Source organism: Falco rusticolus, chromosome 10, assembly GCF_015220075.1.
Source record: "Falco rusticolus isolate bFalRus1 chromosome 10, bFalRus1.pri, whole genome shotgun sequence".
Classification (NCBI taxonomy): domain Eukaryota; kingdom Metazoa; phylum Chordata; class Aves; order Falconiformes; family Falconidae; genus Falco; species Falco rusticolus.
This window is the reverse complement of record NC_051196.1, coordinates 22,889,588-22,909,843: the sequence shown is the minus strand read 5'-3', so window position 1 is coordinate 22,909,843 and position 20,256 is coordinate 22,889,588. Positions and strand designations below refer to the sequence as shown.

Below are 20,256 nucleotides of genomic sequence, written 5' to 3'. Positions count from 1 at the left end.
GGCTCCCAGCTGGCCCCCGCCTGCCCTGCTGTGAGCCCAGGGGTCTGCCCTGGCTCCCTTGGGAGCAGCCAGGCAGGGCTCCACACAGGATGGGAAACATCACAGGGAAGATCAATAGCGTCCATGTGTTTTTGTACAGCATGAGGAACAATTTAGTGGAGCCCCGGTACCCAGAATTAAAACGTTTCTGCAGCAGCCCCTGCCCTCTGTGGTGAAATGAAGCCGATGCCGAGGTCCTGCCACCCAGCGCAGCCACCCTGATTCAGCCCCGCTGTAGAAGACCAGCACTAGTCTGCTTTTCCTCATGCAGAACAGCCTGTGATTTCCTATTTGTCTACCCCTTCCCCTCCTCTCTCTCCCTCCCTCCCTTTCAAAGAAAAAAGGAGCACTGGTTCTTTTTATTGAAGATATTTTTTAAACAAACAAAAAAATTGAGCTTTTTTTTTTGTTGTTGTTTCCTTCCTTCCTAGTGGCATGACTGTGTGGAAATTCATGTCAGTAAATTTAGTTTTGTTTGCTAAGATGGAAATACAGTTCAAGAAAATGTATTTTTGAGAGAGACCAGAGACAGTTCATTTGTTCAGGAATGCCAGTATTGTTATTATTTGGTTGTTATTGGCAGGTTTTTCCCCCACAAGTGCAGAGTCTGCACCACTACAGCCCTGCAGCATCCCCACCCTGCACCGGGGAGGCTTTAGCTCTGGGTGCTTGGCTTGTTCTGTGAGTAAAGGAAATGGCTCATTCTCAAAACGTGGCCCCAGCTCAAGGTTTGGAAGCCAAGCATCCCTGAAGCTGTACAAGAGCACTGCAGGGGTCAGAGCCTCCCCCCAGGCCACAGAGGTCTCAGCCCAGGGAAGACCCTGCTGCCACCAGATAATCTAGCTGGGCTCTTGCTCCCATTCCTAGCACTTCAAAATAATTTATAAGCAAAACTTTACTTCTAAGACACCTCTGTATCCCATGGCCTTCCCCTCGCTGGCTTGCCTCGGTGTTATCCCAGAAAAGGGCACCGTAAGGTACCCTGAGACAGTACTTTTTGCCCCCACTTCAGAGGGGCTCCTTCTGCTTGGGATTCCACACCTAATTCAGGATTGTCTAACTGCACCCAAGCTCAGCTCCCCTCCTTACAGTAACACAAGAAGAAAGGCAACAGCAACCGGTAATTAGCTGGCTCCTGCTCACAGCGCACGAGCCAGAGTGCTTTGGCCAGCTTGGGTTTCAGATCCTGAAGCTTTTTTCAAGCATTACTGCAAGGACACTGTTCCCTCCCAAGCCTGGCTTGAATAATCCCATTCACCGCAAGGCTCGTGAGGCTTAAACGAGTTGTCAGCATCTTTGAATCTTTGCCTTCTTGGGAGACTTGGCTGCACCCTGTCAAGTGAAAGCCCCGAGCAAAGGATCCTGTGGGGATCCCTGCCTCCAGAGGAGCGCAGCCCTCAAAGGGGCTGGGAGCACGTTTCCAGTTGCTTTCATGTGGCTGCTTACTCCCCTCTAAACATCTCCAAGGTCTCTGTTGAATGTCTGCTGTCTGGCAAGCTGAAAAGCCAGTGGAAATGCTTGGTTTTCACCCTGGAACAGGGGAGCGGTGCCATTAAGAGATGTGACTGCAAATGCTCCTGCACTGCTCGTCACTGCTCCGGAGCAGCCTCAAACTCAGGGGCCCAGCTGGGTTCCCCCGACATGCTGCATCACCCCAGTTAAAGATTAGGAAAAGGAGGATTCTAAGTCGCAGGCTAAAAAACTGTTGTGAGGACAGACAGAATTTCCCCACCAGGTTCTAGTCACCTCCCAGAAAAAGCCTGATCCTGCAGGTCCCTTTCATAAGGTCCTATTTGCACCTGAGGCTTGCTTTGCTACTTGTTCCGTCATCTCACCTCTTTGCTACTTGCTCCTTCCTTTATCTCACCCATTCCAAGCACCAGCTCCGAGCTCACTTCAAACCTCAACCGTTTCTAGAGCCAAGTGCTAACATCTCCCACCAATATCTGTAACCCCTGCCACCTCCAGGTCCAAGCCTCTGGAAAATTTCCTGTATTTGCAGCATTTCCACTCCTCCTGAGCCTCTCCAGCAAGTCACTGAAAATTCAGGCTGCCTTTCAGCCATCAAGCTAAAAGCAGAGCACACACAAGCAGGAAAGTGCCTGGGACTCCCTTTTAACACTGCCGCTGGCTAGTGGATTCCCTCCACCTCTCTTATTGATGGCTTGTCGCTGTATCAAGATTAACTGCTCCCAGCTGTTCCAAGGGGAGCAGCCTTCTGCAAGGCAGCAGGAATAGCAACAGGCCACCAGACCCTCTCGGAGACTGCCCTGACCTTCCCGGCTCCCAGCCAGCCGCAAGCCGAGGGAGCTCTTGGCTACAAGGGTCTCCTTCCATGGAGGGATGGAGTGCTACGAAATGCTAACCTCACCTGGGCCTAGCACACCTTTCTCCCTGTTCTGCTCCCCGAGATCAACAGCGTGAGGTTTTGGCGTTTTGTTGTGCCTGTTGTCCCCTGCTTCGTCTGTTACAGCCTGGGCAGCGCATTCTCACCTTTGCAGCAGCCTATGCTGTTGGCATTTCAAGGCCTGAGATGACAAGGTATGCATCACTGCCAAGCCAAACAAATGCTGCCAGGGTGGAAAGCTATGGCCCCAAAGCTGTGTTCTACCAACATATCTCCTCAGCCAGGTGAGGAAGACTACTACTGCCCACCCAGCCACCCCAGGACTTGGCCCAGCATCTTAAGATTTCACAGGTTGACTAGGAACAAGCCTGCGTGCACTGAGGTGTACCTACAAGCAGCTTCTCCCTTTCCGGTGGTCCAGGCACATTCAGTCCTCATCCATCTGGCCACCGACCGTCTGCCAAGCTCCCATGCAGTTCCACACCGCAAAAAGCAAAGTGCTGCGCACACACAGTTGAAATAAAAGTCAGAAACTGACAAAAATGTTTAATATTAGTTTTGAAGAAAAAAAGTGACCGTACTTGCTTAGATGAGAAAATAACAACTAAGTGTGTTTAAGTGAGCTCTCCTGCCAACCTGTCAGCCCAAAGCTGTGGCTCTCCACTGAGGCCCAAGCAGAGAGGCAGGCCTCCCCGCAGCTGCTCTCTCAGCGCGTGACAATGCAAACTCACTTGGGACACAATACACAATTGCCGTGGGAGCTGGCGTATGGAGGTTGCGCTCTGATCTGCGTTTGGCTGCTGCTCTCGGGCCATGGCACATATCAGCAGAACTGCAAGAGAAGGGAGTTTAAACCCCGATTAGAAAAACCGCACTGCCAAGGGGAGTTGCGGGTCATGCGTGTGCTGCCTAGAAGATAAGGATCCAGGTGATGGTCTTGTTTCTGAAGCTGGCAAGGGCTTGGGGATCCTGCAGAGGCAGGGCTCAGCCCCTGGAGCAGGGGCCAAACAGCTCCCCATTCGAATCTCTCAGTCGTGGCTCTTTGGCTCTTGGTAGCGGCACCATTTCTGCTCGCCATTGACTGGGAGATTTCTGCTCATCCCCAAGCTCTGTGCGCAGTGTCAAAGAGCAGTTTTAAAATCCTGAATGTCATCACCACCATCTCTCAGGGGGCAGAGGGAGCATGGAAAGCACTGTGAAGCTGGTCATGGCAGAAGAGGGGATGTGAGGAAGGAGGCAGGGAATACAAAAGTGAGACTTGACCCCAGCTGGTCTGCAGAGATGGGATGAACCCAGGAGCTCTTGCCTCTGTGCGGGGAGGAAAGATCACTTGCTAGAGCCAGTCAGCGTTTGGCAAGCACCTCTGAGGGCAGCAGCTAAGCGTCTGCAGCATCGTGGGTGCAGCTACCCTAACACCCCTCAGTGCCAGTAATATCCTTGGTGTGCTACCTTCCAGCGATTCCCACACTCGTTGCACACGACGAAGGTGGTCATGGGTTCATCGGAGCTGCGGGTCTGCACCTGGGGGACGACATGATGAGGGAAGTGAGAGCTGAGCATCACACATGGCCCCATGGCGGGAGTCACAGGGGGCTCCCTGTCCCTCTGGCCACCAGGGATTCATGCTGGGTTCACACTGTCAGAAATCAATGAAAGACCGAGGCTTGGGAGGGCAAAAGGACCTTCCCTGTGAAATGAGTCTGGTAATTGTTCTACACGCAGATAGAGACCTCGGCACACATCTCATGACCCCTCTTGAGCCTGGCACTACCTGGAGTGACATATTTTGGGGCAGCAGATTTCCCTCATCTGTTCTGCTGCCCATTCCTTGCAGGTGGCACCGGAGGTGGACATATCCACAGCCGGTGCCCTCCCTGTACTGTCCCCCAGCAAGTGATGCAGCCAGCAGCGAAACGACAAAACTCTCAGCCCATCAAGCACATGCTCCACAGCAACACATAGAAAAAGCACTCAAGCCATTCCCGCTCCCAGACCAGTCCTATGTCCTGGCCTCACAGGAACATGCTTTGGGTTACCAGGTTCTGCACATTTCCAGTCTGGTTTGTATTTAAGCCATTAAGGAACTCTGATATTTAACCCAGATGTGACTGCTGTTTCTGACCGGCTCTTGCCAGAAACACATACTTTGCTAAAAAAATCACATTTTCATGGCATTTGAATACCACAAGGCAGATCTACCCTGAAAATACTGGCGCTCCCTGCACAAGACAGACAGCAGAACTATGTCGAGGTGTAATTATGGTGATCTACATGTGTAATCACCCAATATGCAAGAGTCACAGTATTTGCATGATGCAAATTAAGCACGTTTTGCAAGTATGCTGGATAGCTAAATTCTGTAATTCTCACCCGATGTTACTGCCTGGCTTCCAACACTTTCATAAATGCCAATTCATCTACTTGGAACTTACAACATCTCAGTCACCAAATAGTGATTTCACTGGAAAACTAATAAAAATACAGAAAAACCTTCTGATATTTCTTTTTAGAAGACACTGTCATCACCTGCCCCAATTCCAGGCAGTCGGACAACAGTCCGCTACAGGTGGAGACAGAGCCGCATGTGCTGCTGAGGCAAGTGAGACAGCCCAGGTAGTGCTTCCAGCTGACTTACTGGGACGCACTCGCAGAGCGAGGCTGTTCGCCTGAGCCAGCCTGCGCAATGCAAGGCTGCTGCTGAGCCAAAGGAAAATCCCTGGTCAGCTGCCTGGCGCTCCCTCTCATCTGCGTTTGCATGTCAGGTCCAAGAAGACAAAGGAGTTTCACTCTGCACTTGCACACGCAGTTTGTGCGCACCCACTCAGTAGCAATCGCGTGGTTGCTGGTGCATTTTTGGGTATCTGCACATTCTAAAACACTGACTCACAGCAAAGGCACATTTATCTCCAGATGCCTGGCACGAACACGGGAACTAGAAAGCACTGGTAATGCACAAGGCTTCCAGCAGCTGTCCATTGAGAAGAAAAATCCCTTCTGCTTGCTCACGTCACTGCTTCATTTATTCTTTACATTTCACCTGCTTCATGCTATTGGATTTTAAATAAGCTGGGATTCGTCCAGCCACAGCTTATCATTCTTAATTTGTACTTTTAATACCATCAACATGCCTGCCTCAGTTTCTGCAGTCCCTTTCCTCTACACTACCCATTCCTTTCTCGTCCAAATCCCCACGTTCCCAGCACCTGCTTTCAATGTGCAGCTCTCCTGAGCTGCACAGCAAACAGCACTGCTGTACTTTTAAAAGCTTCCTTGGTGCTGCACAACCCCTACTCTTGTACAAATGAGCCAAAAGAAGTTACACAAGCTCCAAGGAAACATGTGCAAAAATGATTGTGCAAAAGCAGAGAGCCCCAAGCGCACAGAAAAGGTCTCTCCACCAGTGGCAAAATTTGTGCCATGCTGCAGGGCCTGTCACTGAACAGTAAGAGCTCGCGACCATGACTGATCATGTCCTGTGCAGAGGTCAACGGTGTGGAGGCTGCAGGAGCAGGAAGACTAACCTGGGTGTAGGTGCAGTTCTTCTTCTTGCATTTCCCACAGGTGAAGAGGTCAGTCTGCGTCCCTCCTGTCTTGGCCATCTGATGCTCCCGGATCGCTTCTTTTGTCATGGCTTTCCTGATCTCTTTCAGCTCATTACTGGCCATTTCCTTTCCAAAAAAAAAAAAGCAGTAAAATCACATCTGTCCAACTCTACCACCACACCCACTTCAGCAGAAAGTCAACAGGACAGGGTGGCCTAACAGATGGGTGTTCAGACAGAAAGCCTTTCATTCCCGGTTTCCGCTTCATACCTAGGCCCCCACGATGATCTGCAGGTCCAACAGACTACTGCCCACACTGCAAAGCCCATTGCTACCTTGCTCCCCACATGCTCTGGTAGCAGCTGCTGTGAAATCTGCAACTCCAGCAGCTGACCAGCCCTTTGCTTAAGCTAAACCAAAGGGCACATCCCCTGTAAGCAGCAAACCTCAGGCTTCCTCACCTCCGAGGTCATCACGGCGATCTGCTCAGGGGTAATTGCCCCACACAGCACATTCTTCTTCAGCTCAGGATTTTTGGAGTCCTTCAGATTAGAGATGCGGCTTCTCACTCGATTTTTGTATTTCATGTCGGTGTTCTTGACATCTTGGTATATGCGTACACGGCAGTCAAGGAGTCTACAATCAACCCTGAGGCCTTCAAGCACTTTCTACACCACTTGTGAATAGCAGGGAGTGTTACCCGCTGCCAGGACATGAGGGTGCTGGCAATCAACAGCAGCGCCTGCTCTGGGAGGTTAATGCTGGATTTGAGAGCAGGCTTACACAATCCCAGAGTCCAGGGGCTTTCAGTTCTGGCTCTTTCACTGGGCTGAAAATAATCTTTATTTTCAATTACACTCAAGTTCTTCAACCTGCTCCTTCTCTCGGCAAGGTAGTCACAAAACCCTCCACTAAGATAGCCCAGCTGCACCTCCTACCCGCAGCCCCCAAACCAAGCAAACTCCTGCCTTATCTCAAAACAATATGCAACTTGATCCTCATTGCTCCATCCTTCCCACTGCTTTTGTCTCTATCGGCAGTCTCTGCAACACGGAGTTGTGTGCATTTGGAAGCAGGGCTGAGAAGAGCAGGAAACAGCATGTTGATGGGGACAAACTGTGAATTACAGTGCATTATGGTGCAAACAGGAAGGAAATAACTGTGTCCATCACAGTAGCAAAAGGTCTGCCCTGAGCTCCCCAGTACCACACTGGTCGCTCCTGAGTGACCCAGAACTCAGCCAAGCCAAGCTCGAACCAGACACAGAACCCTGACAAGCAGAGCTGCAGCAGAATATTTATGCAAAGAAAGACCATCCCATTTTTCCTCCGAGCATATTAATTTCATGGTCTGGAGGCATGCAGGCCCTCCAGGAAGCCCTCTACAGTAAGGATATATTCTTCAATCTGGGCTGCTATGTGCTCACAGTCAGCACCGATGGCAATATAGTCATCTGTAAGGCAAGAGAAACGTGGGGTCAATGACTTCCAACAAGGCAAGGGGTCCCCAGGCTCAGTATTTCTGAGATATAAATCTAGATGGTTTGCTACTTTGATTTATGTGCCCTTTCCATCAAATGGTATCTTGGCCTTTACTCTAGCTACCCTCTGACCCTTTTGAAAAGGGCAGTGATGAAAATGGACCAATCAAACCAGTCTGTCCCTTCTGCCTCTCTAGCAGACGGACCGTACTAGACAAAGCTAACACGAACCTTGGCCCCAGCACAGTTTTTCAATATATTTTTGTTTAGTTGAAATCAAACATACATAGGCAAGAATTGAGTCTCATCCGATGCTGGTTTCAAGAGAACTAGCTCTACTCAGATCAACTGTCCAGCAGGGCCCAAAAGCATGCAGCATTGAAATCACACCTTCATTTTTCTTCTCCCCTCAGGACTCTGCCACTCCCCTCTTTCACACACCAACTACACAGCATCGTATAGAGTGCAATAACCACTATGAGTTTGGACATTGGGTATGATAACCAACGTCATGAAGCAGGGAAGATGGGGCAGAACAGGGCTGACCTTAGCAGAAGACTCAAGGGGACTCCTTCCCAGACTTCATATGGAAAGAGTTTTTTGAATAGTTACACAAAGTATTTAATGCAGCATATATACATATATATATAAACACAGGCACACGCACACACAGGAAGGCTAGAAATAAAGACACTGTGAACTTCTCCAACTGCCATCTACATTCCTTGGCTCCAAGGTAATAAAACTGCAGCGCTTAGACCCCAGTTTTCCAAAAGGACCTGCAATTTGGACACAAGTATGTGTTTAGCTTGAGGTGTTTAAAATCTGATTTCAAGAGACGCTGAGCACCTGCAGTCGCCTCTCATTTTAGATGGCTCAGTCTGAGAGCAAGAGAGACGTATTCCACCCCAGACCCACAGGGGACCACAGTATTTAAAAGGCTCCAGTCCGCAAAGGCAGGGGAGGCCAAGAGCAGATGGTGACTGGCATAAGCACCATTACTGACGCATTCCACGTACTGAGTTACAGCTTCATTTTGCACCCCCAGGGTAAGCAGAGATGACAGCTTCACTTTACAGCAATCAGACAAGTCTGAGCACTAGAAAGGGAAGCAAATATCTGCACACCTGAAGGTTAAACTTCTGGCCAGACCACCCCAGGCTGCAGAGCAGAAGACCCCACATAACCAACCCTGTGTTCTTAACAGCCATCATCTGACACATTGCTGTGCCTCTGGTTCAAGCCAGGTCCGTGTACAAGTGTCTAAAAATGCTGCAATGCCAGCCAGGTTGTCAAAGGGGTGACCAGTGGCCAGGCTGAGCTGATGGCAGTAATCCTTTGACAAGGCTGCTCCAGAAGAGCTTATCAAGAGGAGTCGGTGCTGACCCACACTCACAGGTCTCTGTCAGAACACACCAGGAGCTGTGAAGCACTTCAGGCAATGCAGGGCTTCCCCCAGCACTTACCATCAGCCTGTAGAGCTGTTGTCAGCATTTCTCTGCATTTGTTGCGGACAGCATCGCAGGTGATGGGTGCCGGAGGGAAGGTGGTGATTTTGGGGGTGGTTGGAGTCTTCGGAGCCTCCTGCCTTTTGTTGGAGCTAAAAGAGAAACTTCACCTGTCAGAATGTCTCAGTTCAGGTCACTGAGAGGGGATCAGCAGGTATGTGGCCAAGCATCCTGTTAATCACAATACAAAACCAGTCAGAGGAAAACAGTGCAAAGGCACTTGGCCCCATGTCAGCGTACAGCGCAATACAGCAACTAACACCAGCCCAGATACGCTCTCTCCTGTGGACTCTGCTGGCTGTAAATGGAGTTTCATCCGTGTAGCAGGCATGCCAACCAACTTCTGTTATTAACACATATCGCAACTGCTGCACCGCTGGCCATCAAGCGACAATATTACAAAGCCATTGGACACCACTGGTAACTCAAATACACTCAGGACTTCCTGAGACCATCAGCACTCTTGGTCTGTAGCATAGTGCACAGATGCATGGTGCTTCATTCCTCTCTCACTTCACAAGACACCAAGTCCATAACCGCTCTTGGCAGAAAGGGAGCAGAAGCCACCACTAAAGTTACTCTCAGCTGGTTCCTCATCTCTCATCCTCTACTGCCAAGATATCAGTAGTAGGAAAGAACAGCTAAGCAAAAAACCCCACTCTAGCTTTCTGTATCCGATAAGGAGTGCAGCATGCTGCCTTCTGGGGCAGAAATCAGAGAAGCCCACACTAGACCCTCCAGAAGAAGGAGCTGCCGTGCTAAGGAAAAGAAAGAAAACGTCTCCTTCAGCTCTGATATTAAAAAACCAAAGCATGACACATAAGAGGATCTTCCTTTTTCCTGTAATCTGGACAAGACACTCTGATTACTCATCTCAGAGAAGCACCCCTACACAATCACACATGGCTTGCACAGGTGCCAGGTTAGCACAGGACTAATAAATACCGCTTCACTCACAAAAATAACTTCGTTTCCACCTGCAAGCAATCATGGGCACAGCCAAGGGAATGCAAACACCTGCCTGCTGTGGCTGACTCAGTCAGGTCACCCACCAGGGGAGCCAGCTGCAGAGAGGGAAGGCACAGAATCGCTGCCCAGACCTGCCTGCACAAGCGCCACATGATGTGGGCAGGCTGAATCACCACACAGGCTGGGCTTGCGCACACCACAGAGGTTTGCATGCCACAGAAGTAACTTCACTGAGCACTTCAGCTGGGTGTACACCCACAGTGCTGAAATGTCTTGCCTGTAAAGCCTAACATCTGTGCACAGAGTTAGTTAGCCCTGAAATATTGTTAGTAAAAGATTTGGGCTATTATGATTCCCAGATGATTTTATAGAGCTTTCCGCCTGCCTTAAATCTAGACAGCAAAACAGCAATTTTCAGCTGAGACTGCTCTGACTTTGGTGTTTGGGCCATAAAACACACTGTATTTATGGCCAATGCCTGGTAGCATTAACGCAATGGGACACAAAGGGAAAAAAAAACCAGAAGAGAAATGCTGGTATTTCACAGATACCATCCTGGCAACATCTTGAAGATCCAAGTGGCTTGACAATCGCTGTTAAACTGGGTCACTACTGCCAGTTCTTTGCCACCAAAACCAAATCTGTTATGACCAGGCACTTCCACCACACTGTCCTGGAAGGGATTAGTCAGCCCACAGAAAAACAGTGCTAAGCTAGAAACGTTCTGAGTTTGCTGCTGCACAAACTGAGCCAGACAACTTCAGGGACTTACCCTGGGAGACCCTGCTGCTGCTAAGTTCAAATCCAGTCTGGCTTGCAGATCATCATTAGGGCTACTGGATTTCTGCAGTTCAAAAACCTCGCCAGGCCCCTTTAAGAAGCATCCACCAGTGCACCTTCAGCAAATTGTTCAGGTCAAACCACAGCAGAAGATTAATTTCTTGCTCAGACGAAATAGATGCACTCTATGGGGGAGATTATATTGCGAGCTTACTGTGTTTTAACCAGTAGCTGAATAAAAACACTTTTTACTAGCTAGTTTTACTGGTCAGCACTGCAAGAGGCTGTTAAGGAACAGATTTGTGTCCTAACAGCTCAAAACATTCAATAGGATTTACACTGCATATATTAAAAAAAAGAAAATAATTAGCTTTTAAATAATCAAATAGATGATGGTCTTCTCTTAGCTGGGACACATAAATCACCATCAGGTACTTTTGTGCTTAAGCAGCTATGTGCAGATCATAGGCAGCACACATGGGGGGTATATAGCAAAGCATACACAACTCAGGAATAACTCATCTAAAAGTCACAGCCGATCATATTGCATAAAACTGTTTGGAAAAATGAGACTTCCCGAATGACAAAGACAAGAAGCCTAGAAAACATACCTGCAATAAAAGGAAAGAAGGAATTGGAATGGTTTGCAGCAGAGAAGACTTAGAGGAGAAAAGTCCCGAAATACTGGAAACTTGTTACGAAGGAAGACAGTGGAAAAAAATCCTCCATACTTGCTAAAGACAAAAGCATGAAGAAATGGCCTTACCAAGACAGGTTTTGATTGAGAGCAAGTTTCAGATTGTAAAGGTGAGTCATGAATTAGAAGATACGGCCAAGGGCAGCTGTGAAAATGTCTTACCCTGAGGTTTTTTCAGGGTTGTCGAAGAGCAGCTTCAACAAAAGCCTGTCAGGGACAGCTTGGGCAGAGGTTGTGCTGTCCTGGGAAGGGGCAGCAGGAGAAGCTTTCCTGACAGCTCTTCTAGCTTTAATTTCTGTCTCATTTTGCAAGTAACAGTGACACTAAAGTCTCCCAGAGCAAAACAATGCATGTGAACGCCCAACAGCGACCTTCACCGCATTCAATACTTAAAAGCTAGGTCTTTAAACTAGTATTTGCACAGGTAATACTTAATTTTTCAGGAAGGTTCAATCTGCAAATTTCATTGACTTAAACATTTAGATGTCTATTCCCTGGACATGGAAAGAAAGCTAGGCAAGATGCATGGTTAATCCACTTCCGTTAGCTAATGAGTAAAGACATACTCACCTACATCCACATACATGTCACACCTGCCCTGAGATGACAACTGATCACTCAGGAATTAGATGAAACAGACTTCTCAGCCATGCCAAGGACCATACGGACAGTTATTTATTAAGCTTTAAAGTTAGCTTTTAATTAGAATAGTTGGGAAACAGCTCAAACACACCTAGAAGACTGATTTAAGGAAATCCTGTTCCTCTTAAACAGGAGAAAGCGCTTGTAAATCTATCCAGGCAACAAAAGTTTATACATAAGAAAGGCTATGCTGGAACAAAATGGTGGCAAAGCAAGAGCCAGGGACTGCAAGCAGAACTCAAGGCTGCAGGAAGAAAATCCCACAGAAGAGCTGAATTCAGGCCACAGATCTAAAACCACCTAATAAAGGCAGTTTAGAGAATCCTGGAAGAGCAAAAGCTCATGCTGCCAGAGACAGAGAAAAAGACATTAGTCCACTAGAATGTACTATGCTAATCGTCTAAAAGACTACAGCACAACAGAATATGCTTTGGATTAAAGTAATGCAGCATGTAACTTCACAGGTGCCAGCTCCACGCTGGCTGGCTCGGAGCCTTCAGGTCTTGCAGTGCTAGCTCTCTAGTCACTACAGAGGGATTTCTACATGTGTGCTCCAGAAAGCAACACAAATCTCAGGCCAAGAGCTAATCAAGTACTTCTCCCTGACAGAAAAAGGCGGCCCAGCCAAAATCTATCAGACTAAGTGGCTGAAATATCTGAATACAAGCTGATCTCTTTGGTGTCTTGAGAGCAGCCTCATCTGAACCAGCTATCACACACTGAGCAGCTAGTCAGGCTCCCTTCATCACAGCCTGTGCTTCAAAGAACAAAGACGTTCACTGCTAATAAATTGGGGGTTTTGTGTCAAGGCAGATTAGTAGTTTATTTTGCAGCACTGAAGAGTAAGCATTCCTGTCTCTGTAAAGATAGCCTGGCTGAACAGACTAAAACCAGGAGCTTGCCACTTCTGCTGGTCTGTGCTACACTAATTCATTTGCTTCTGTTTATCCTTCACAGCCAAGGGGATGCTTTGCCATTCAGAAGATGGAGGCTGAATACATGTAGAAAGCATCAAGGAGGAAAAACACCTTGCAGTATCTGCAGCACAGCAAGGCACAGGTGAGCATTAGCAGCACAAACCAGAAAACTCCACTCCACATACCCCATCATAACTGTCTGACAAAGCAAGGAGACAGAGGACTTTTGCCTCTCTACCTACAACCAGGATCCTATTCCAAGTGAAATTACTACAAGCCTCAGCCTTCAATCCAGATGTCCTAGCAAGCCCAGCTCCTTTTGCTCATGAAGTATCTATTGCCACTGTGCCCAGGGAATGTCACACACTTCCTTGCCCCCAGGCTCTGCATTCCACACAAGGTCAATTTTCCAAAGGTTCAATCAGAAGCTTCCCTTTTTCTTTCTGCATATACTACTTCCTGGCTTGAGCAGTACCAGCCAAGTCAGTACCACTCGCCTTCTTTCCCCCCCAGGAAGAGCCAAGTACTTCCAGAAAGGCTTCTGCTCTTACCCTGGAGGGAAATCTGCCTCCCTTTACCAGTAAGGACATGCACAAAGGCTCTTACCCATGACTGGCTCAGTTCCTACCCTCATCAGCCCTACAACAGATCCTTCCTACATCCACACTCTGGGGAAGGCAGGCCCAGTCTGCACTTTAGAGTATAAGGATCATGAAGAGAAGATATTTGCATCACAAGACTGACGATATTGCTCAGACCAACTCTCTCAGCTTACACAGCAAACTCTTCTCCACTATGACTGACTGCTCTTTGGCCTCTCTAACCCTCTTCTCTCAATGGGACAAAAGGAAACAGCAGCTGAGAGACTCCATCCTACTGGTTCTACCCCCATACCACTGACACACCAGACTGCCACGGGTTGTATCATACACAGATCCAGACAGCCCTAGCTCCCGTGTTGCACTGCGTCACTACAAGACTCAATTCTGGCTGTGAAGTTCTCTAGTACTTTCATTGCAACACTTAGAAAATCCTTTTTCACAAACTTTAGGAAATGCGATAACAAAGATGCAAGTCAGTTAAAGTTACATAGCTCAGCATCAGTAGCCTTCTCCACCAGCAGCTCTGTGTAGAGCTGCAAAGGCTCACACCAAAGCGTCAAGCCTTGAAAGATCTCAGCAAAAAAGGAAAAGGTACAGCAAAGGGTACAGTGACAAGAAAGTGACCAAGGACAGGCTGCAAGCATAGAAGAGAGCCTGCAAACCAGCAGGACTATAGCCTTAATACTCTAAATCTTCTGGCAAACTTGGAAGGTTGGCTAGATCACTTAAGGGGCAAACCTATGAAGCACACACCCTCCTGGGATCTGAGAGAAGTCTCTGTCTCTGGAACAAAGCTTTAAATCATATTTGCCCCCTCGCCTTTGATCACTGCCTCTGCTCAACGGCTTGTCAAGCGCAGTCGCTCAGTCACAGACAGCGGAAACTGGATGCCACATTCAAGACATGGCAAGGAGCAAGCATGCAGCAGACCTGCCAGACGGGTGGACATCAGTCCAGACTGAAAAGAGGACTTCTGCTGGGACTTGTCAAGGACAAAGGAATGGAAGTTTTGCTATAGTGATATATCAATCAATCCCATCCATCGCTTGATATTGCAAAGGCCAAAAATAATCTTCATTCTAAGGAATTCAAAGTTAGAAATAAGCAAAAATATATTAAAAATGCAACACAAAAAAAGAGGAATGTTTTACTAATAGAAAAACCAACGCATAACCAAGAGTAGAAAAACATGAAATAAGACATGAATGAAATAAACTTAGTAAAGCCACTGTATTTTGTAGATTGTATTTCTGTATTACAGTATTAAAAACACCAGAGATCATCCGTGTGAAGAGGTCTGCACTTCTGGTGTTTCTGACCAAGAATTTGACTGCACAAAATTCACAACTCAGACACGTAGAATTAATGTAAGGTGCCTTAAAAAAAATGCAAATTCTGTAACAGTATCGACTTTGGTTGAAAGGAAGCATTACCTTTGGTCCCTTGAGTTACCAGTCTCCTTTGAGGAAGATGTTGGCAAGGACAGGCTTTTCTTTTTCTCCTCACTTTTCTCCTCAGAAGCATCTATATTCAAAAGAAAAGAAACAGATGCTAAAGGCTTCAGAACTGGTCTTTATGCTACAACCCTGCATAAAATAATCAATGCCTTAACACAACACAGTGTTTGTCTAAGGCAAGTTATTATTCTCCAAAAAGAATGAGGAGAAAGAATGCCTTTACAGTCTTCTATGCTTTCCAACAGACCTTTTGCTTGCCTCTAAGTAGAAACTAATTCAAACAAAAGCTTTCCTCACCAAACTAAAGAGCAATCACCTTCCCTCCCTGGGAGATAAGCTTCCTCACAAGACATGCCTCATCACAAAAGTTTCTTTCACGGACACCCTGGCTGCTGAGTACAGATTAGATCAAGTTCTCTAAAGCACCACTAAAAGCAGCTTTTCCAGCAAAACACCACCTGAAGGGCCAGCACAGGCTAGTCCTCCTGGGAGTACAACTTCTAGTCTTTCCCAAGTGCTGCTGAAAGCTGAAAGCCAATAGCACAACCCTTGGGAGGACTTCCATTCCACTGTAGAGCAAGCCTGACCCAGAGGTAAACTGTCTCAGCCTAGTCAATACACATCAACCCTCGTCGGACTGAAGTTCCAGCCAGGACAGGAAAACAGTGCTTCTAACACTCATTTTGCCTATCAAGCAACCGGGAGCCTGCGGGTGAAGGCTAGAGCCACCTGCACATTTCACTTCGCCTCAAACACCACACGGCTCTCGGTCTTTTTACACACAACTGCCCAAAAGATCTATTTAAAACATAAGGAGTGTTTGACTTTCACATTGGGATACTTTGCCACTAGCACAGAATGGGAGGCACACAGTCTTGCTAGCAGGACACAGAGCTGCCTTCCCAATCTCAGCGCTGCAGATGCTTCGTTCTTTTATCACAAAGATAACCACTGAAATTTTATCTGTAATCCCTCCATCTGTAATTTTGACATTTGTCTGTGCTGTATCAGCATTAAGACTTCTCAGACAGCTACAAGCTTCTGCTTGTCAGCGTCCATCACCACGAAAGCCTCCCCAGCAGGAAACAGTCCAGGTGAATTTGTCTACAAGGTGTTAAACTAAGGTCCTTCTATAACTCATCACCCAAAATGCATTCAAGCATTTCTCTTTCCAAGTCACTGCATAAGGTCGACAGCGTATGCTGTACTAACAGCACACAGCACACAAGCGGGGCGGAGGGTTCAGAGCACAGATTTTTTTCTACAAATGACATTAATTATATGAACAGGTGTGCGTTAAGAATAGTCCCGAAGCTTTCAATGCTCTTTCAAGGATGCGCTAGCTAAAATGGAGCTAAATCTAGGCGAATGCATGGTAGGAAACCAAGACAGAGTGTAATTGTAAAGGCTGATTAGCTAGAATATTCTATTCAGATCAATAGATAAGCTCTCCCTAGAAACCCTGCCTCCTGCTGAAGCCAGCTCCTTCACAAGTCAAATCTGACAGGCACATGCTGTTTTTCTTACCTAGAAGTTTTTTCCAAGATTTGATGAGGGATTTGGCAAGTGATATCACTTCTTCATCTGTGCTCTGCTTTCTCAGTGCATTTACTGACATCCCAATGCGGGTGGACTGGAAGTGAACATGCAAATGAATCATTCAAGTACAGATTCGTCATTTTTTACTAACTGAAATTGGCAAGAAGCATGATGAAGTCAAAGCAATGACCAAGATATGAAGTAACTAAGGACTTTCAGAATTATTTTCTCCTTACAGTTTGGAAGAGCAAGATGACACTCTCCAGCTTACTCAAACTGATCAGATGCTAGACGTTCAGTCACCCACAAATACCTTCTCTACACACTTATAAGTGACATTCAAACTTAAAGTGAAAAAATCCAGGATATGTATCTTAATCTGAATTGCAATTCTGTTCACAACTCCCCAGTGTCCCGAATATCACCATTACAAAGACTTAAAGAACGCCTCCCCGTGTGACTGCCCTTTGTGTTTGCTACTTTAATCTGGTCTTCCCTCTTTTTGAGGCCTAAGAAAGGATTTGAGTATTTACCCACATCTGCCACATGAGCTGTGCACAAGTTGCAGGCAGAAAGTTTTGTGGTAGCCCAGAACTATTGAATTGCCAGTTCCAAACCCGGGTTCAGTACTATTTTCTGGACTTAACATTTATTTCGATGCATTGAGTGGGCAAGTAGTAAGGGTTAATTTATTAAGTTTACTTAGATATTCTGAACTCATCCACATGCAGACTTCAGCTTTTTACCCTAACTGTGCAACTCACCTGCAGTAAATCCAAAGTCATAGGCATACTCTTCAGTTCTTTCAGTAAATCCATTGCACCATCCTGGAGAGGAAAAGAGAAACAGAATGAGTGCCCCAGCTTTTAGTAAAGAAATAAAAAAGCTTGGGAATAAATTCAGAAAGTTAAATTCAAAGGGGAAAAGCACCAACAAGCCTTCCCTAAAGCATCAGCAAGATTACCACTGGGATTGCTGTTCTGGCCAGACGGTAGATCCTATGATTCAGAGGCACTTGAGGTATTGGAATGGGGAAAACAGAAGAGAACTGGAATGCTACAGATCTTTGCTGGTGTATGGTACAACTGCAGCACTAGTTTATTATCCTTACCTGGCAAGCTTAACATTTTTAACACCTGAAAAATATACTCTTGAATCACAGCTGTCCCCTCAGCACACCCCTGGGCTTGCAGGAGTAATCGTACTATCAAGCTCACTCTTTTAGGAGCCCTGATCAATGATATTAGCTCACAAGAACAATTTAGCATAGCTGCAGGAACCTCAGTCCCCCACCGAAAGCTCAGAATCACCGTCCAGGGCCAGAGCTCAAAGTATCCTCTTTCTACAGCATGAAAAACAACGTAGCTGTTTCCTAGTTTCCATATTAATATCCCACTCTGCTCAGGAGACGAGCCCATAGCAGGAGCAAAGCAATCAAGCAGTGATGCTGAAGAGCTGCTCATTTGAAACTCCTTTAAGTTTCCTTGCATCAGCTCTGCATCCCAGAACACAGACCCAGAAAAAAAAAAATCTTCACTAGGCAGTCTGTAAATACCTAAAATTGCTAGTCACTCAGAGAAATGGCAGGGATAGAAGCACTAGTCTCCCTTCAGCACATCACAGCTTGGAGTATGCCTGTCTTCATTCAGCTGGCTCCTTCCTCCCATCCCCCTCCTATCAAACAAGGCCTTCTAGTGTTCACATTTAACAGCTCATTTAAAACACCAACCACTCCAAGCCCATTTGCAGCACAAGACCTACAAAGCCTACGACTGTATAGAAGGGAAGCAGCCTGCACTGCCAGACCCTGTCCTCAGTCTCAGTCCTCCCTATGCAGAAGGGCCGTTTCCGACTCATTGCAGGAAACAATCCAGCTGCCAGTGCCACCCTACAGAACAGATGCTGAGAAAGCCAAATCAAAGCAGAGTCAAAGCTTTCAGTGTGCGCACAAGCAACTCACACCAGCACAAACCACACGTTACCGTACGAGGGACTTCCCACTCAGGCAGTTTCACACCTTTCCGTTCCTCCAACAGCCAAACGGGCTCCATTAAATCCAGCCCTTAACATAAAAAATGACTGGGTGATTCCTGTCTCCGTTATCAGAAATGGCGCCACTTGGCACAATGGCAGCCAGTGAGGATCCATGCAAAAACTAGAGCAACAAACTGGTACTCCAGGCAACAATCCTGCAGGAAGAGTTCGCAAATTAGCTGATAACAATAAACACACTACAGTTCAGTACCGTATAAAATGCCAGCTGAGAGGAAACATTGCATACCGCTCATTTAAGAAGCTGCCTCTTTCTCAATGAAGCTTGGAAGCAAATTCTGCAAAGTTGCTCCTTTCCTATTTCAACAATGGCGTTGAAAACCTGCCATCAATGGGAACAGACATCACAGGCTGCGGTTTAGCCCAAACACTTTCCTGGGTTGTTACAACAGCTACACAAGCGCCAGCCTTCACCGCCATCCACGGGTGGCACAGCCAGTCCAGCATCCAGAAGTTCATGTGACAATCAAACCCAGGATCCCAGCACCCAAATACCATGTTCCCCTAACCCCTTCCCCTCCGCGGTCCCCCCCACAGCCCCAAAAGCCCTCTCATCCACCCCAAACACAGATACACAGCCTACCTCCATCACAAACCCTCGTCACCCAGCTTGCTGCTACGAGCACCAGCTGACACATCCCATTAGGCACAGAAACAGTTGCTGCTGCCCCCAGCCCAGTTACAGCACGCCCTGCAAGCCCCCCGGCGTGCTAGGGCAGCCCCCCACAGGCCACAGAAGAGTGAGCAGAAGGTGCTCGCATGGGACGGAGCTGCAGGAGGCAAATACAGAAGCACTGGGGTTTTCCCCAAGAGCACAACCCAGTCCCAGGGCAGTACTGGGGGGGATGCGCAAGGATCCCCCTCCCCAAGAGCTCCCAACAGGACAGGGGAGGAGGGCTGGAGGAGAACACCCCAGCAGGCAGCACAGGGGGAACCCCAAGGTGCTGACTGTGGGGCTGGGGGGCATGAGGCCTGAGGGGGGGACACAGCGTGGGGAGGGAGGGGGCCCCACAGGCCGGAACATGGAGCTGCCCCCCCCAGCAACGGGCGGTGGGATGGGACTGGGTGAATCCCAAACCACGGCAAGGGGGAACGGGGAGGGAGCCCACCCCGCTGCACCCAGGTCTGGGGGACGGGCCCCCACCTTGATGGGCGGCCGGGGCTGCTGCTGCACCACCACCATAACGGGGAGGGGGGGGGCGCACAGAGAGAGGCCCCCAAAATGGGGGAGGCCTCCTCCCAACGGGCACTGAGGGAGGAGCGGCGAGGGCCTACCGCACGGCAGCGGGGACGGGGACCCCGCACAGAGGGAGGGTCCGGCCGCCAGAGCAGACACCGGGGCAGAGGGGAGGCCCCCTCGCCCCCACGGAGCTGCGGGGGCCCGGCCGCCGCCACTCACCGCGCTCTTCTTGGCCACCATCTTGTCCAGCCGCCTGGCGATGCGCACGATCTCCTCCTCCCCGCCCATTGCGCCGCTCCCCGCGGCGGCCGGTCCCGGGGGCTGGACGGGGGCTGGCGGCGGTGCCCGGTGCCCACCACAGCCCCCGGTACCGCAGTCAGGGCGGGCGGCGCGCGGGGCACGACGGGATTCGTAGTCCTCCGGCCGCCCGCCCCCCTCTTCCCGGCTGGCGGCCCGGCGGCGGGACTACAGCTCCCAGCGTGCCCCGCGCCCGCCCCGCCCCGCC

At 48.5% G+C, this 20,256-nt stretch overlaps 1 protein-coding gene across 5 annotated transcripts; it reads right to left on the bottom strand.

Annotated features, from left to right (window-relative positions):
• Positions 1-2,900: 2,900 nt before the first annotated feature.
• Positions 2,901-20,169, bottom strand: TCEA2 (transcription elongation factor A2). Of its 5 annotated transcripts, none has more exons than XM_037402373.1 (12): positions 19,971-20,163; positions 18,801-18,893; positions 18,502-18,708; positions 17,284-17,346; positions 16,508-16,613; positions 14,957-15,047; positions 8,875-9,008; positions 7,325-7,381; positions 6,390-6,544; positions 5,908-6,054; positions 3,836-3,907; positions 2,901-3,218 (listed from the first exon to the last, which is right to left on the bottom strand). In XM_037402373.1, the coding sequence occupies exons 3-12, from the start codon at positions 18,568-18,570 to the stop codon at positions 3,210-3,212; spliced, it is 903 nt and encodes a 300-aa protein (XP_037258270.1). In that variant the 5' UTR covers positions 18,571-18,708; positions 18,801-18,893; positions 19,971-20,163; the 3' UTR covers positions 2,901-3,209. The 5 variants fall into 5 exon arrangements, with proteins under 5 accessions (XP_037258270.1, XP_037258272.1, XP_037258271.1 ...); XM_037402375.1 differs by having other exon boundaries at positions 18,537-18,708; XM_037402374.1 differs by lacking the exon at positions 18,801-18,893.
• Positions 20,170-20,256: the final 87 nt, after the last annotated feature.

What these genes read in the sequence shown, in the direction of transcription:
- TCEA2 (XM_037402371.1), bottom strand. Translation starts at nt 20,039, where the DNA reads ATGGGCGGGGAGGAGGAGATCGTGCGCATCGCCAGGCGGCTGGACAAG. An exon ending in TGACTTTGGATTTACTGCAG is followed by an intron (nt 16,614 to 17,283) that starts GTGAGTTGCACA and finishes GTTCACTTCCAG; the next exon opens with TCCACCCGCATTGGGATGTC. An exon ending in AACAGCTCTACAGGCTGATG is followed by an intron (nt 7,382 to 8,874) that starts GTAAGTGCTGGG and finishes CTTGCCTTACAG; the next exon opens with ATGACTATATTGCCATCGGT.